Genomic DNA, 16485 nt, shown 5'->3' on the forward strand with positions numbered 1-16485 from the left:
GCAAGGCTGGAGGGGCGGTGGGGGGGTGGGAGAAAGGCTCCAGTCAGGTTTTTCATTAAAAAATAGTGCTCTTTATTATAAATTACTGAAATGTTTCTTTTTTGAATATAAATATAAATATGTGCAAAGTTTGATTTGGATTGGTATTTTTGTTGAGTTTTTCAAGCATCTTCTATCAGCCTCGAAGGCCTGGGTAGGGGGAGGGGAGAGGACTGGAGGTGGAATCTTTATAAAAGACAGCGTGATTGAGGCAGATTGTAAACATTATTAAAAAACAAAAACAAAATCCAAACAAAACAACAAGAAAAAAAAAAAAACACCCCAACACACAGCTGACCCATCCAGCCCAATACCTGACACAGAAAACTTGTGTGTGTTTGGTTTTCCCCAAAAAAGAACAGTTCCAGATAATTCCATCGCTGCTACATTCCTCTCAGTTTTCGCTGATCAGTGCTATTGCAGAGGGGGAGCAGCTGGGTGGCAGGGCCTCTTGATGACTTCCTGCCGGTGCCAGTCCCCCAAAGTGAGGAGGGAGGGCTGTCTGTGCAGGGGCTGGGGGCTGGGGGGCCCAGTGGCTCTGCCTCGGACCAGAGCCCAGGTCCCACTGGCGGCCAGTATCCACTGGGCTGGCTGGCATTCTTCCTGCGCTCAGCTGGAAAGCAGCATGGCTCTCTGCCCCCTCCCCCCATCCATCTTCGACCTCCACCACCAAATGGTGAGTGGCCGCTGGGCGCCCCTCTGAGAATCCCTTGGCCTCAGCTGGGGTTGGCTGAGTGTGTGGCTTCTTGTGTGCCAGTCCCTATCCATGGGACAGGGAGCATTTAAGGCAAATCTCCTAGCCAGATCTAGTCAGGAGGCACAAAGTAGAATGCCCCATCGTCTCTGTCTGGGGTCAAAGGTGGCTCATCTCCTCCAGCCCCACCCCCCCAGGTGCTGAAAGGTAGAGCACGGGTGGGTTCAGAACCACTGACCAGGCCATCCATTCCCCGCCCCCAATGCCACTCCCCCCTTAAAACGGGAGAAGGGCCCTGGGCTCTTGGGCACTAGACAGACTCTAGGACCTGTGTTTCTGGTGGCCATCTGAGGGGCAGGAAGAGGGGGGGGCAGAAAGGTCCCCTTCGGGTCGCCCTTCTCCCCAGAGCCAGAGGTGGAGCAGGCAGCCGCCCCCTGACCTGAGCGGAGCGGTGGGAGTGACCATTTCCTTGGCCAGCCTGCAGCCCTGGGCCCCTGAGGCACCCTCTTTCTCTCTCTCCTCCACCCTTTTCCAGGCTCTCAACCCGCTGAGGTTTAAAGCTCTGTTTTAAACCAAATCAAAGAACAAACAAGTTCCGTTGGAAAGTTCGAAGATTCCCCGGCAGTTCTCACAGTTCAACACTCCCCGCGGTGTCCCCCGTTTGGAAGCGCAGCGGGGTGGAGGAGGCGGGAGCGGACAGAGAATCCACTGCGGTCCTTGCTGTGGTCCCCCTGGGCCAGCTGGCTCCTCCGGAGAGGCTGGAGTTGGGGAGGTGCACTCGGTGGCTCTTCATCTCCCCTCAAACACATTCCAGGTGCCGCCCGCCCTGTTCTGCGGGTGGAGGACCGGCGGGAGGGGGCTCCCCGCCCCCTGGCTCACCTGGGAGCTGCAGGACTCTCGCGGCTGGATTCTTGTGCTTGTGCCATGTGCCACGGAGGAGAGGGGACCCGGGCCCCCTCGCCCTACCCCTGCCCCCTTTGCTCCCTAAAGCGGAGCATCGTACTGGTCCAGGAACTCCCGAATGGGCCCAGGCAGTTGGGTGACTTTCTCGTAGGAGTCCAGGTGGCCGTTGACGGTCTTCCGACAGAGATGTTGGAGAGTGGCCACGTTGGAGGAGAGGGGCCGGCTCAACACCAGAGGGATCTTTTCGCCCCCCGAGTAGATGTAATAGGCTCTCCTGGGGGGGTTCCCGGGGAGCGCCTGGGCCGGTGGCTGCTCGGGCACTTCCGAGGAGGGTGAGGAGGAGGGTTCAGCGGGGGGCGAGGAGAACGAGGGGGCGCCGGCGGCGGGCATGTAGTGATGCACCAGCTTGAGCACGCAGTCGAAGCGAGGCACGGGCTGCGTGCTCCGGGGGTCGCTCTGCAGAGAGAAGCTGCCCCCCTCGCACTGGATGCGCAGATTCTTGGTCCCCGACTGGGTCTTGACGCTGAGGGTGAAGAAGTGGCGCTGGTCCGAGCTGTCGCGGATGAGGAAGGTGCCCGCGGGCTCGGTGCTCAGCAGCAAGTTCGCTTCGCCGCCTGTCACGGTGCTCCAGTAAAAGCCGCTCTCCTGCAGCTTGCGCACTGCGTTCACCACCAGCTGGTACTCGCTCTTGGAGCTGAAGGTCTTGAGGCGCAGGCTGGTGTCCAGGGGGCGGCTCATCCCGGCGGCGGGAAACTTGCTGTGGGTGACCATGGCGCACGGAGCCAGCGTGGATCTGCGCGGCGGCGGCGGCTGCAGCTGCTCGGCGGCCTCCGCACAGCGGCCGCTACCGCATCCCGGGGGGCTGCGGGGAGGAAAGCGCGCGCCGCGTGAGTGCCCGGAACCCTCCAGCGCGCCCGACCCGCCCCGGCTCCCCTGCCTCTGCCGAGCGGCCGGGACACCAGCTGCCCCGGAGGCGCTCGCCTGGGCCCCCAGTTCCGACCCGGACGCCCCACGGAGCCCGCCCAGCCCCCGCCTCCAGGCAGCCCTTTCCCCAGCGCGCACTGGGAAGGCGCCGAGTGGGAAACTCGGGCGCGGAAGTTGGGTCTCCAGGAGCGTGGCCGGGGTGGGGAGGGAGAAGGGCCCCCGGGACGCTCTGGGCGCCGCTCAGTCCGGTGGCCCCGGGGGGGTGGGGCAGGGACGGAGAAAGAAATCCGAGGCATGGGGTGGGGGGTGGAGGGGTAGGGAGGGGACCCGAGAAGCCGGAGGGCCCCAGCCTGGGTATTCCGGGAACCTGGGATCTCCGGCTTCCATCCGCTCTGCCCCCTATCTCGTCCCCTCCCTGCCGGGAATGACCCGGGAAGGGGAGGGGAAACCGGGAAAAGCTCCCGGGACTAGCGAACCCCCCAACACCCCCGCTCCACGCCGTGCCCCTCCTTCCTACCTGGTCCCAAACCGAAGTCTTTGGCTTCGAGGCTGCGCCTCCTACGGTCCCCAAGGCACAGCGGCCAGCGGTGGGCAGCCCGCGCTGCGTCCAGATGTTGGCAGCCGCGAAGTCCACAAAGGGGCCTCGCGCGCGCGTCCCTCGGGCTTCTCCGGGGCGCCCGCCCTGCCCCCTGCGCGCCCCCGGGCCGGCCGGGCGGTGGGGGGTGGGGGGGCGCGAGGCGAGGTGCCGCGACCGGAGCTGGGCCGGGCGGGCTGCGTGCGGTGCCGGAGTGGCGGCAGCGACGGCAGTGGCGGCGGCGCGGGGAGTGCTAGTCGGAGCCGCCGCGGAGGCCGTGCTCGCGGGTATATACGCGGCCCCGGCGCCCCGCCCCCCCGATTCCTGGAACTGCTCGGCCGGCCTTCTTGTAATGTTTAGTCACTACTCGCAGCAATGAAAGGCTGCGCGCCGAGCGGAGGGAGGGGCCGCGGGCGGCCGAGGGCGGGCCGCGAGCGGGGCCGGGGACCCGCAGAGACGCGCGCGGAGACAAAGCGCGACGCGAGGCGGCCCGGGCGGCCCGGCGGGCGCGGCGCCAGCCCCGGCGGCGCGTTCCTGGCAGCGGCCCCTCCCCCGCGCGCGCTCCGCCCCCAACTTCTCATTCACACTTTCCCCCTCCCTTCTAAGAAGGCCAGTTTCTGGCAGAGGCGGGGGCGCCGCTCCCGGAGCGCGGGCAGTTCCAGGAGGCCGAGCGGGAGAGGCTCCTGGCTTCCCCCTCTTCCCTTTTCTCGGACCTCGCGGGGAGACCCCCCCCAACCCACCCACCCACCTCGCCCCCACCCGCGCCCGCCTGAGGTTCCGATCGCGGCCCCAGGAGGCCCGTGCCTGTCTCTGGGGAACTGGGGACACCCCCCCCTCCCCAACTCCCAAAGCCGGGCCTCGAAACTAGGACCGGACCTGGAAGCCTGATGGCGGGAGAAAGCGCGAGCGTCACCCGTGGGCCTGTCCCCCGAGGTGAAGCCGGGAGTCCTAAGCGTGGAAAGAACGCAGCCTGCGTGGCAGCTGTCCGGTCTCAGTCCATCGACCCCCTGCTAGGTTCTCTGACGACACGGGTGCCGCCTTCCACCGCTCCAAAGACAAACGCAAGCAACAACCGCTGTGGCCCTTCTGACTCTCCAAACCTGCCAGGTGCCCTTAAGCAGCGGGACGGGCCCGAGGGCGAGCGATGACCCCACCCCGCGCCCCGAGTCCGCTAGAGGGCGCCCTGGGGTCTGCGAGATGTAGTGGAGTTTTGTGCTGCACCCCACAAACCCTGAAACGCGAACCCGCAGGGGCGGTGGGGGTGCTGGCTCAGGAGCTGGGGGTGGGGGACCCAGGGAGAATTCACACCACAGTCTGGAATTAGACCTGGGAATAAAAAAAATCCAGCAGCGGAGAATTTCCGGAAAGCAGTTTTCAGTTCAGCCCCCTTCCAGATACCCCAGTACCGCCTAGAATATTCCCCCTCCGCTCCCCAAGTGTGGGGGTCCGATCTCCCCCCGGGGGCGAGAAGAGGAGGTGCTTGAGGTGAACAACGGATTTGTTCTTGGTCACTTTGGCATGGATGTGGGTGGTTTGGGTTAACCAGGGCCAGCTTTATGAAGGATGGAAAGTTTTCTGCACCCCAAACAGGCAGTGGCGTGCTGGGGACACCTGAGAACCAGCTTAGGAGGCTCTTAGATTGTCATCTCTCAGAACGCAGGGGCTGACAGCTTTGACCCTGCCCTCTTCCCGGACTCCCCGCCTCTGAAGATAAGGAAAGGAAGGGGGAGAGAAAACTCAGAGACCGGGCTCCCTGGCGTCTCTGGGAGCTGATAGGCACCTCTCCGCGCCTTCGATTTGCCACTGTCTCCTCTCTCCCCACAGATGTCAGAGGACTAAATGAGCTGTAGGCACGACACCCAACCTCTCTGGAAATTGGCTTTGCCATCTGTAAAGCAGGAATAATAATCTTTTCCCATCAGAGATTTGAGATTAAAAAGATAAGAAAAGATTCTGCACATCAAAATGTGCTAGAAATGGAAGTAATTCAGTCCAGTTCTCCCTTCGGATTCTGTTAGGAGAGCAGTCATTAGGAGGAAGTCTTCTTGTTACTTCTGCAGAGGGGGGAATTGATTTATTCAACACATTTCACAAATATTGGACTCTGTGTACCAGACATTGTGCTGGGCATTGAAATATAATGATGAAGAAGACCTGGTCTTTGCCCTCCAGATTTGCAGGCTAATGAAATGGATTCTCCTTCTCTGTAGACTCAGGCATTCATTCTTTTCCTCATCCATTGATTAGGAGGCTGCACCATGACTATCCACTTCTGTGCTGAGCCCCGAGGAGGACAAGGAAGGCTCACAAGGAATAGCCCTTGAGTTAATGGATGAGAGAGTGCTTTGTAAATTATAAGGCTCTGACACAAGTCAGGTTCATTCATCCATTCCACAAACCCTCAATGAGTGCCTGCTTTTGCCAGGCACCGGGCAAAGTGCTAGGAACACGGTCATGCTGGGTGAATCCTGCAGGGATGCTGATGAGGTGAGGGGACATGGGACCCCCACGTGATGGGTGTCATGTGAAAGGAGTGGTTGTCATTACGATCAGTCCTATGAGACTCTGATAATTCATTCTTGGTTGGGAGAGGGGATTAAAAGTGGGGGTGGGAGAGACAAGCAGGAAGAAATAGCCCCTGAACTTGGGATCCCCAGTCTGCTTGGAGAAACACAAAGCTCTGCAACAGGTAAGTCCTAATGTCAACAGCATGGTACCCCAGTGAGCCTAGGGTCTGCTGAGGGCCAGCGGCAAAGGGTATGTGACTGGCAGGGGAGCACAGAGTGGGTCCAAGAGTACAGGGATGATGGAAAGATCAGAGAAGGGGCAGGGTCACCTTGCATCCTGCTGGAGGGGGGCAGGGCTCCCTGAGTGATGACTCAGGAAACTGAACTGCTGTTTGGGCTCCACCACCCAGTAGCTGTATGACTTTGAGCCACTGACTTCCCCAGCTGTGCCTCTGTTTCCTCATTTGTAAAACAGGCTAAAATAGTACCTACTTCATTGGGTGGTTGTGAGGACTGAGCCAGTGCATCCAACGTGCTAGAATAGCGTGTTGCATATAGTGAATGCTCGACAAATGTTAGCTGTAATTATTTGGAAAGCATTGAGGAGTCTTTGGGGAGAGGGAGGAGGGGAAGGCTGAGCTCCCGCACCTTGGGCTACTAGGGGAAGGATGCGGCTATACGTGGCTTGATGTTTTGGAGAGCTATATATCTCCTATATGATACATTCCAAAAAGCTGTTTGTCTTCAAACAGTTCAGCCAGTCACCAAGTTTCCCTTTGGCTTTCTAATATCTCCACAGGCTTCCCATTGCCTTTCTGTGCGTGCTAAGTCACTTCAGTTGTGTCTGACTCTTTGCGACCCCCTGGACTGTGTAGCCCGCCAGGCTCCTCTGTCCAAGGGATTCTCCAGGCAAGAATACGGGAGTGGGTTGCCATTTCCTTCTCCAGGAGGTCTTCCCAACCCAGGGATCGAACCGGCATCTCTTATGTCTCCTGCATTGGCAGGCAGGTTTTTTCACCACGTGGGAAGCCCCTCCCATTGCCTTTGGGATCATGCAAACCCCTCTCAGTGAGTGTATGTCTAAGGCTCTCTGCCCCATCTCATCTTCATCAGCTACCTCTGCCCCACTGACGCTTTATGCCCGAGCTACCTGGAGCTCTAGGCTGTGTCCAAAACATTCCCCAGGCCTGGGTCTTTGCATATTTGCTTCCCTCTGGGTTGGACTACCTTCCACATCTTGGCTGATTTCTACTTTTCCTTTACGGTTTGGCAGAGACTCAGTCTAAACTTTCAGGGTAGCTCCTACGCTGACCAACACACTCTATTCCTCCACTGATAACCTAGAGGAAAGGAACTGTCGTTGATTTTTTTTTTTCTTTTTAAACCTAGCCAACTGGTCCATAGAAAGTGCTCAGTAAATCTTTAAATAAGGGATTGTGTTGACTTTTATTTTCCATCATTTTTAGATACCACCAATTGCTTGCTTCTAGAGTAGCTTTTGTTTTTTTTCCCTGACGGGCTAAGGAGTGGCTGTTTAGATGGGTAGAAGGGTATAGAAGCCCCTGTGTGGCTGGTGAAGACTGTTAGGCCTGCTAATCAGAAGACAGAGGGAGTGAAGACTCAAACTCTGCTGGAAAAGTCAGGGAGGAGACACCAGTTGGATACTGGGCACACTCCCAGGGACCTTCTTCCAGGCAAGAGAGATGCCCAGACCGGGGCAAACCTTAAAGCAGTTTCCCTGTCTGCTGGGGACTCCAGGGGAGAGAAACGTTATCCAAGTCCCTTCCCGTCGTTTTCCTGGCTAAGGAATTTAGGAGCCTCCTGCCTTTTCAGAATCTCTCCCTTTGCAGCATTTCTTATGAAGTCAGAATCCCATTTCCAGGCAAAGGTGCTTGGTCATAAAGATAATGAAGAGAATCATTCGTGATGGAGGGGAAGTACACAGCGGTTTCGGCTGCCCGTGGGGCTTCGCTTACTCATGGTGTGTGACAGACAATGCGCTCTTGCCCAAGCCTCCTAGATTGGAATGCTGGCGCCCGTCGGGGGGTCGCAGGAAGCTCTGGCCACCTTGGTGAACACAAGGTCCCACACTTGCGCACACGGTCTCCGTGTCCTCCGGAGGCTAGCCTGGGGGGCCGGCACCCACACTGCCATTGTTCTACTTGGTGGCTGCCTTTGCAGCCGGATGGCTTAGGAGACTGGCCTCAGACCACAGAATTGCTCAATGCCAAGCCCAAGGCCTCCCTCTGTCTCAAGACTGGTGGGCTTTCCACAGCATCAGGAGGCACCCTGGGTTCAACTGTCCAGTGGCCTGACTTATGCACGTTGATTGTGCTTCTCCTGTGTGACAGTTGGCGAGGCTTGGGGACACAATAGGGGCTTCCCTGGTGGCTCAGGTGGTAAAAAAAAAAAAATCTGCCTGCAATGTAGCAGAACCAGATTCAATCCCTGGGTCTGGCAGATCCCCTGGAGAAGGGAACGGCAATCCACTCCAGTATTCTTGCCTGGAGAATCCCATGGACAGAGGAGCCCGGCAGAATGGTGAGGAAAAGACTCTGGTTCCTTCCCTCTGGAGCTTCTAGTCTAGGGCTGATGGTTACTGCAGATACACAGGAGGCAATGAAGCCTCTCCCTTCCTGCTCCCCTTTCTCTTGGACAGTTTGGAGAAAATGCGTGTGTATGTGTGTGTGTGTTGTGTGTGTGTGTGTGTGTTGGGGGGGGTGTCTCACCTGATCTCTTGGAAGCCCTGCCCCTCACTGCCTCAGTGAGTCTCTCCCAGGGCTGGGCTTCCTTGGGCATCTTAGCCCCTCTTAGCTGAAGCCCCTGCCTGCCAAGACTGATGGTGGGAGCCAGTCTTGCTGGTGCCCAAAGTGATCGTAGAAATGACCTTTCCTGTGCAGTTGGAAAGGTCCAAGTGTTGTGTAGCAGGTTGACCCCGACCTCTCTCTTTCCGGCTTCAGACAATGCCAAGGGACAGGCTGGGGAGGCCTGGACAATGGTCTGGAGCCGGAATCGCCATTCCAGTTTGCAGGCCTTTGTTCCTGCCGGGAGGGGCCCGAGAGCTAATGAAAAGGTTTGTGGCTCAGATGTCTGTGAACAGTGGAGGAGTTCTTTCAAGCCTGACATTCCAGGCCCAGCCGGCCTCTGGCATTTCCCAGAAAAAGTGCCGAGGGAGGAGAAAGAAAACACTTTACCCACCCACCCACCCACTTACCCACCCTGCCTGCTGAGACTTCTCCTCCCTCTGGCACTTGGGCTGGGCCTGAGCTCAGACCCCCTGCCCTGGGGGAGCCCAGTCCTCCGTCCAGACTCTGGGGGTGCCTGGAGAGTACAGGGGTGGGTGGGGGGCATCTGGGGAGGAGAGAAGGGTTTCTTCCACGGCTCCAGTTGGAGTCTCCATCTGATCCAAGTTTGGAATTGGGGGTAGAGGAGGAGGGGAGTTGGCTTCCAGCCAGCTATCGCCCCTGACCTCAAACCAAAGCAGCCCTGCCGTGTCCTGGGCCGGGATGGTAAGAAGCTCTGTTCGCCCTGAAGTGGCCGCTGTGCCTGCGGCCCGTGCCCTTTCCTGTGCTCGGGAACAGACACCAGAGCAGCGGGCAGTTCTGGGAAGCGAGGCTGTGGTGAACCATCTGGGCTATAATGCAAATGAGGCCTGGCCTGGTGCCTGGAGCTGAAGTGGCAGTGCCCCGGAGGGAGAGCCAGCAGTGGGGTGAGGACGAGGCAGGCTCCTGGGCCCCAGACGCCCTTGGAGAGCTGGGATGGGTGGGTACCGGGTGGACGCCGTGGTCTGGCTTGCCCCACGATAGCCAGATGGGCTGGCTGCCAGACCAAGGTAGCGGGGGAGCTCCTGAGCTGCCCCGGGGCCCTGGGTCAGATGCTCACAGCATCTGAACTGACCTCCCCGGGGTGGGTCTGCGCTCAGGCTCCCTGCCATGGTGGGGTCACCAGGAAAACTTCCCGAGTCCCCCATCCAGGTGGTGACTCCCACCTAGGAAGGGCGCCGGCTCTAATGTGAATCACACATTGGCACGCACTGATTCTGGGACAAGTTGAAAGGGATGTGATGTATCCTCTCTCCGGCTAACCCAGCCAGGAGGGCAGAGAAGTGGCTCAGAAGGACTGGGAGGTGGGAAGTCTCCAGCAGGGACAGAGGTGAGATTCCAAGGGGTGACCCTGGGGGCTGACTCTCCCAAGCCCTTCCTTCCCAGCTCTCCCCTCACCCCTGCTGCACTCACCTGGCTCACCTGAGTGGAGTTCCGAGTGTCTGCACCTGGGCACATGAAGATTCCATAAGACCCCTATAATTGTAAACAAAATTGCTGATGGCAGTTCAGATTTCTGGGGTAACTGGACCTATCTAGAGCCACTTCTTGCTCTTGCAAGACTTGTTTTACAAAACCATTCATTCATTTCTTTTCTTTTTTGGGGGGAGGGACCAGACTATGTGGCATGTGGGATCTTAGGATAAAACTCAAACCCCCGGCATTGGAAGCAGGAGACTTAACCACTGGACTGGAAAGTCCCTCATTCATTTGCATGTGGGATCTTAGTTCTCCCACCATCCGGGAATAGAACCCAAACCCCCAGCATTGGAAGTGAGGAGTCTTAACCACTGGACTGCCAGGGAAGTACTCGTTCATTCATTTCTTTCTTTTTTAAAATTATTTTTTTAAAATAATTTTATTTATTTATTTTTGGCTGTGCTGGGTTCTTTGTTGCTGCGTGGGCTATTCTCTAGTTGCAGTGCTTGGGCTTCTCATTGCAGTGGCTTCTCTTGCTGCAAAGCATGGGCTCTATGGTGCGTGGGCTTCAGTAGTTTCGGCACATGCGCTCAGTAGTTGCGACCCCCAGGCTCTAGAGCACAGGCTCAACAGTTGCGGTGCACGGGGCTTAGTTGCTCTGTGGCATCTTCCCAGATCAGGGATGGAACCTGTGTCTCCTGCACTGGCAAGCACTCTTGACCACTCAGCCACCAGGGAATGCCTCATTCATTTCTTTAAGAGGTAATTTTTGAGTATCTGCTATGTATCGGAGATTGGTCTGGACGCCTGGAATTTATCGATCTGGGCCCTCAAGGAGCTTAGATTCTTTCCAGAAGAACAAGGTTCTCCCACAATCGATGTCATGATTAATTAGTTGCAACTGTGGTAAGTACTCAGTGAAGTCTCGGGGGCTGTGTGAGCATACTATGGGAACCCCCAGTCTGTGGGTTGGGGGGACAACTGGAGGGAATCCCTGAGGAACGGGCATGTGTTGACTGATGGGAAGCTGAGGTCTGGAGAGGTCTCCTCCCCACGTCTCCCAGCTCGCAGGTGCTAGGAGCAAGCGGAGCTTTGGGACAGACACACCACCAGCTCCAGGGCGCCAGGCTCTGCCGCCGAGTGTCTTCCCACTGTCCACTTCTGTCTCCCTTCACACTCTCCCCCCTGCCCACCAGGTATAGAAGCCTTAGCTCAGCTTCTGAGCTCAACCTGAGGCAATTCCAAGCAGAGAAGATGGTCCATTCTACTCCATTCTATGGGAGGAGAATCAGATGCATTCTCTGACTTCTGGAACTTTGTAAACCTCAAAGATGTTTCACGAAAAGACAGGACGGCTGTTTGCACAGCCACAGTCCAACATTTGCAATGTACAGATGAACTGCTGTGACCTTCTACAATTACCCTTCCTCCTGCGGTAACTGGGACATTTTATATATATATATACATATATATATATCTCCAAAGATGCATGCAAAGTGATGAGTTACATGCTGAATGCAGCTCAGAATTTAAAATTTTTGAAAGTGAAAGTGTTAGTCGCTCAGTCATGTTTGCCTCTTTGCAACTGCATGGAGTGTAGCCCTCCAGGCTCCTCTGTCCATGGGATTCTCTAGGCAAGAATACTGGAGTCGGTTGCTATTTTCTCCTCCAGGGGATCTTCCCGACCCAGGGATCGAATCTGGCTTTCCTGCGTCACAGGCAGATTCTTTACCGTCTGAGCCAGAGACAACATTTAAAAATCTGGAAATTTCACATTCGCCTTTGACTTGAGGGCTTTCTTTGGACCGATCTGGCAGGTCTAGGTGGACCCTCTAGTTGGGACCTGGGCTCTCCAGCTCTGCACAGCCCACCTCCCAGGATGACTGCCCTCCCTGCACTTCCCTCCCTGCCAAGAGCTACAGAAACAGAGGTGGCACCTCTACCTGGCCTGTGTCCTCCCACCTCTCTAGGCTAAGGGGTGAGAAGGACAATTGACTTCGGGGGATTTCCTTTGAGCATCTTTCCTAAATTCCAGGAGGCTGGATGTAAATCAAGCTTGGGCCTGGGTATCTGAAGTCTCATCTCCCACCTGCTGGGGCCTGGTCTGACTTCATCTCATCTCAGCAAGAAGACTTGTCCTGCTGGAGACTCTGCTGCCAGCCCTGGGGCGCACCTAGCCTCTTGCACCATGCAGACTGAGCAGGGAGAAGCAGGGAAGGTGGGGCAGGGTGGGGTTCCTCCAGGGAGCCCCCCAGCAGCCTACCTCCACCACCCAAGCGGGGCCCGGGGATCCCGGGATTCCCTGGGACATAACTGGCCACCGGCCGCCGTGTTTCCCCACGGGCTGGGCTGCTGGATCACGAGGAGGCCTCCAGCTCCTGGTTGGGGTGGCGCTGGCTGCCTGCCACACCACAAAAGGCTGAGATTCCCCTGAAGCTGAGAGCCGCATTTATCTCTCACCGGGACAGAGAAACAAACGGCATGCTTTGCCCAGGAGGCATTTCCAGAAATTTGGGCTCTGGCTTCTTGTTGACGAAATGCCAGATTATCCTGGCCCTCTTTGTGGTGAGAGAGAGCCATTGAGCAATAGGTGTTTTGTTTTGCAGATGACAAGATTTTCGACACTGAAAAGTTTAAATGACAGATACAAGAATCTTGACCACATCCCCACCCTTGTCAGCAAGGTTAATGGTTTGAACTCAGTGGCTTGGACAGTTTGTCCCTCACCACCCACAACTCCAACCGACTCAGACCCTAGGTGCCAGAAGACCTCTTTCTTAGGGCCCTACAGGCCCGGTGGGGCCTGTGCCAGGTCCATGGCTGCAGCACAGGGAAAAGCTGTTTTCTGAAGCAGACATTGGGAAACTATGGTGCAGAGCTGGCAGGATGCTTTTGTAAATAAAGTTTTATTGAAAATACAACCACATTGGTTTGTTTTGCTTGTGGCTTTTGCACCAGACTTGAGTAGATGCCACTGAGATTATCTGGCCTTCAGTATTTACCATTGAGCCCTTTAAGAAAATATTTGGCAACTCTTGCTCTGGGGGGACAGAAGCCTGTCTCACGCCAGGGAGGACAGGGGTCAGGTCTTAACTTTGGGGAGGAAGAATATCAAGGGCTCCACAAGCCGCAACTACTGAAGCCCGCACGCTCTAGAGCCTATGCTCTGCAACAAGAGAAGCCACTGCAATGAGAAGCCCGTGCACCGCAAGTAAAGTCCACGCAGAGCAATGAAGACCCAGCACAGCCAAAAACAAATAATAATTAAAAAAAAAAAAGTATCAGGGCCTGGGAAAGATCAGAGTAACAGCTCAATGGGGAGAGCATACCCCAGGGAAAGTGAAGGCAAGAGAAGGGCTGGTGGCCAGAAGGGAGACCTAGGGGGTCTCTGAGGTGCCAGGTTTGCAAAGTGATCTGTGGCAGGAGGTCAGTAAAATCCCAGGGGGCCAAGCCACGGTCATCCCCATTTCCACAAACTGGGCGGTTCCCTCCTGCACCCTGAGGCTCCAGGGCTCACAGCTCCTACCCTACCCTAGGTGCATTTGTCAAGCCCGAGTGAACGAGCCGCTTCCCGTGCTAGATTCTGTTCTGGGTACTCAGTGCCGGGCTTTAAGGGCTCACATTTGGAGGGGGGCCAGGGAGACAAAAGACACAGCAATCCACCAATAAATAGGATTAGATCACCGTTCTTAATAGAAAGAAAATAAAGTCCTGTTATGGGGTATGGGGCTGGGGGGTGGGGGTGGGGGACACTTTTAAGGGAAGTGACCTTTGGACAGAGCTGTGGGGTGGGAGGTGGACGACAGATCCTAAGGCAGCAATATGTGCTGGGGAGTTTGTAGGGTTGTAAAAAGGCCAGGCTGGTGAGGCCAGGCAGTCCCTGGGTGGAAGAATGGAGGCAGTGGTCCCAAGGTTTCATGCCATCCTTGCACCAGTGCTGCACAAAACTTGAGTGTGCTCCTCAGAAACAGGCAATCAGACCCCAAGTCAAACTAACCTAGGGGAGTTTCTCATCACTGATGGGCTGGCCAGCCAGCTGGGCCAGCTCTTGAGTTTGCAGTAGCCCTGTGTTCAGGAGAGACCCTCGCTCACCGAGCAAGCTGGGGGAGGGGACTTCCTCTTACACTGGCATGATTTTCGGCTCAGGGAGTGAATCACAGACAGTGAGGCATGGGTCCTTGGCTCAGGATTTCCTGGTGTTTCCTGCCTGCAAGAGCAGTCCTGCTATCAGGGGCGGCAGCCCACCACTCCTTGACGTCAGCTCTCCTTTTCATGAATGGATTTCCTTTTCCGTTTGGGAAGACACGATCTCGGTCATCAGTCCATCAACCCTGTCTTTCTCGCCCTGGCACCTCCTGTTTGGAAAGAAGCGAGCAGACTAACCAGAAGGCAGTGGGTGAGCACAGGAGGTCATGGAGGGAGACTCAGCAGATGGGCTTCTGAGACACCTGGGGGTTTTCAGAGGACAGATGCTTTCTTGCTCGAGGTCATCAAGGTGTGACTAGCAGCTGTCCTTGTGTCTGCCCAGACTGCTTGTCCTCCAAGTAGCTTGGGGCACTACCAGGCAGACTTGGGTCACCTGTATTAGTTGAGCATGACTTAGCTCCTCTATTCATTTTCCCTAACTAGACCAGATGAGACCTCTTGGAGGAAGCAGTGTTTGTCCTGTCACCATGGAAAAATGTAACCATGTAAAAAATTGCTCAATCCCTTAAAACCATTATTTAAAATTTTTGCAACCTCTCAGTGTGCGTGTTGGAGGGCAAAGTCGTAGTTGCCTCATTCTGGTTGTAGCTCTGTTTCAAAGTAGCCACGAAGGCCAGAGGCTCTGTGTGTGTGGCTTCAGAAAGGACTGGGGTCATTGCCTGCTGTTTATGCTTAATGTAAACACTCCTTAGTTTAACTTACCATACTGTCGATATCTCTGTGTGCTACTACAGTTTACTTTAGGTTAGAAGTTCCCAGTGGGGTGGTACTATTGTTGTTTATCTCACTTAATACCTCACTCAGCAAAGCATCACATGTAAAAAGAAACTGCCAGCTATTCTCCAGATGGTCAGGATGCTCCTGTGGTCCGCGTGGTACTCATTGCCCAGTATCATGGTGTGGCCATTCGGCAACTTGACTCTGCAACTACTCTGTGCCAGGCACCGTGCAAAAGTGGAACCAAGGAAAGGATAGTTTCATTCGAGTTCCTGTAAATTAGGCAATTTGGTGATTCACCACTTCTAACTTGGAAGAGCTGAATCAAATTCCACCCTGTATTTGTGAAGCTATCTGAAACTTAAGGGAAAAATGAAAATCTGAAATACTCATTGATTATAAACAATCTGGAAAATCTTAAATAGCACCAAATAACCAATGTTAACATTTTGGTGTAATTTACTTTCAGTCTGTCTGTACACACACTCTTTTCCCAATTTTTAACAGAACGGCATACGCTCTATATTACTCTTTGAAATTTGGATTTTACACTTAATTTCATTAACCATTCTTCTTTTTGTTGTTGCTGCACTGAATGTCATGGGGGACTGGCTTGTGGGATCTTAATTCCCAACCAGGGATTGAACCCCAGAGCCTCGGCTGTGAAAGCATGGAGTCCTAACCACTGGACTGCCGGGGGACTCTTTTTAGCTGTTCTTCTAGAACATACTTTAAGAATGAATGCATCGTCTTCCAACATAATGATGTACCATTATTTAACTAAATTCCCCACTGTTGAATGCTTTCACACTTTTGATATAAACAAAGTTGAGATGAACATTTTTGTAGAGAATGTATAATTGATTTCTTCAGGATAATTTGATGAAAGCAGAACTCAGAATATTTTGTATCCAATGTGTCCATATTCTTTTAACCACACAACACCTCCTCTGGAATAAGAACGATATCATCATCTCCTACAGCTTTTCCAGTTTCCAATTCCCAGCCTATGTGGGTTCTGCCAAGGAAACACTTGTTATAGATGAAGTTATCATTTAACTTTTCTTTAAAATTTATGTATTTATTTTGGCTGCACTGGGTCTTCTTGCTTTGCTTTGCATGGGCTTTCTCTAGTTGCTGCTGTGGGTGGGGGCGGGTGTCTTCCTTGCAGTGCATGAGCTTCTCATTGCAGTGGTTTTCTCCTTGTGGAGCACAGGCTCCAGGTGGTTGGGCTGCAGTTGTTGCAGCCAATGGGCTTAGAAGCTGCTGTGGCATGTGGAATCTTCCTGGACCAGGGATTGAACCCATGTCCCCTATATTAGCAGGTGGATTTCTATCCATTGGGACACCCGGGAAGTCCCATCCATTATTATCTTAAAATCAGCAAAGGAGAAAAGGAAGGATATACCCATTTGAATGCAGAGTTCCAAAGAATAGCAAGGAGAGATAAGAAAGCCTTGCTCAGTGATCAGTGCAAAGAAATAGAGGAAAACAACAGAATGGGAAAGACTAGAAATCTCTTCAAAAAAAATTAGAGATACCAAGGGAACATTTCATGCAAAGATGGGCTCGATAAAGGACAGAAATGGTAGGGACCTAACAGAAGCAGAAGATATTAAGAAGAGGTGGCAAGAATACACAGAAGAATGATACAAAAAAGATCTTCATGACCCAGATAAT

At 54.7% G+C, this 16485-nt stretch overlaps 1 protein-coding gene across 1 annotated transcript; it reads right to left on the reverse strand.

The window, feature by feature from the left end:
* Positions 1 to 48: 48 nt before the first annotated feature.
* On the reverse strand, positions 49 to 3402 carry SOCS3 (suppressor of cytokine signaling 3). Its single transcript, XM_081578194.1, has 2 exons — positions 3078 to 3402; positions 49 to 2498 (listed from the first exon to the last, which is right to left on the reverse strand). Exon 2 carries the CDS (start codon positions 2405 to 2407, stop codon positions 1718 to 1720), a length of 690 nt encoding a protein of 229 aa, XP_081434320.1. The 5' UTR covers positions 2408 to 2498; positions 3078 to 3402; the 3' UTR covers positions 49 to 1717.
* Between the last annotated feature and the right edge of the window lie 13083 nt (positions 3403 to 16485).

The sequence above is a fragment of the Giraffa tippelskirchi genome, chromosome 3 (genome assembly GCF_054371585.1).
Source record: "Giraffa tippelskirchi isolate mGirTip1 chromosome 3, T2T-mGirTip1v1.2.pri, whole genome shotgun sequence".
Taxonomy (NCBI): domain Eukaryota; kingdom Metazoa; phylum Chordata; class Mammalia; order Artiodactyla; family Giraffidae; genus Giraffa; species Giraffa tippelskirchi.

Bases quoted from the DNA above. Each gene is read 5' to 3' on its own strand.
- SOCS3 (XM_081578194.1), bottom strand. From the start codon at position 2,407: ATGGTCACCCACAGCAAGTTTCCCGCCGCCGGGATGAGCCGCCCCCTG.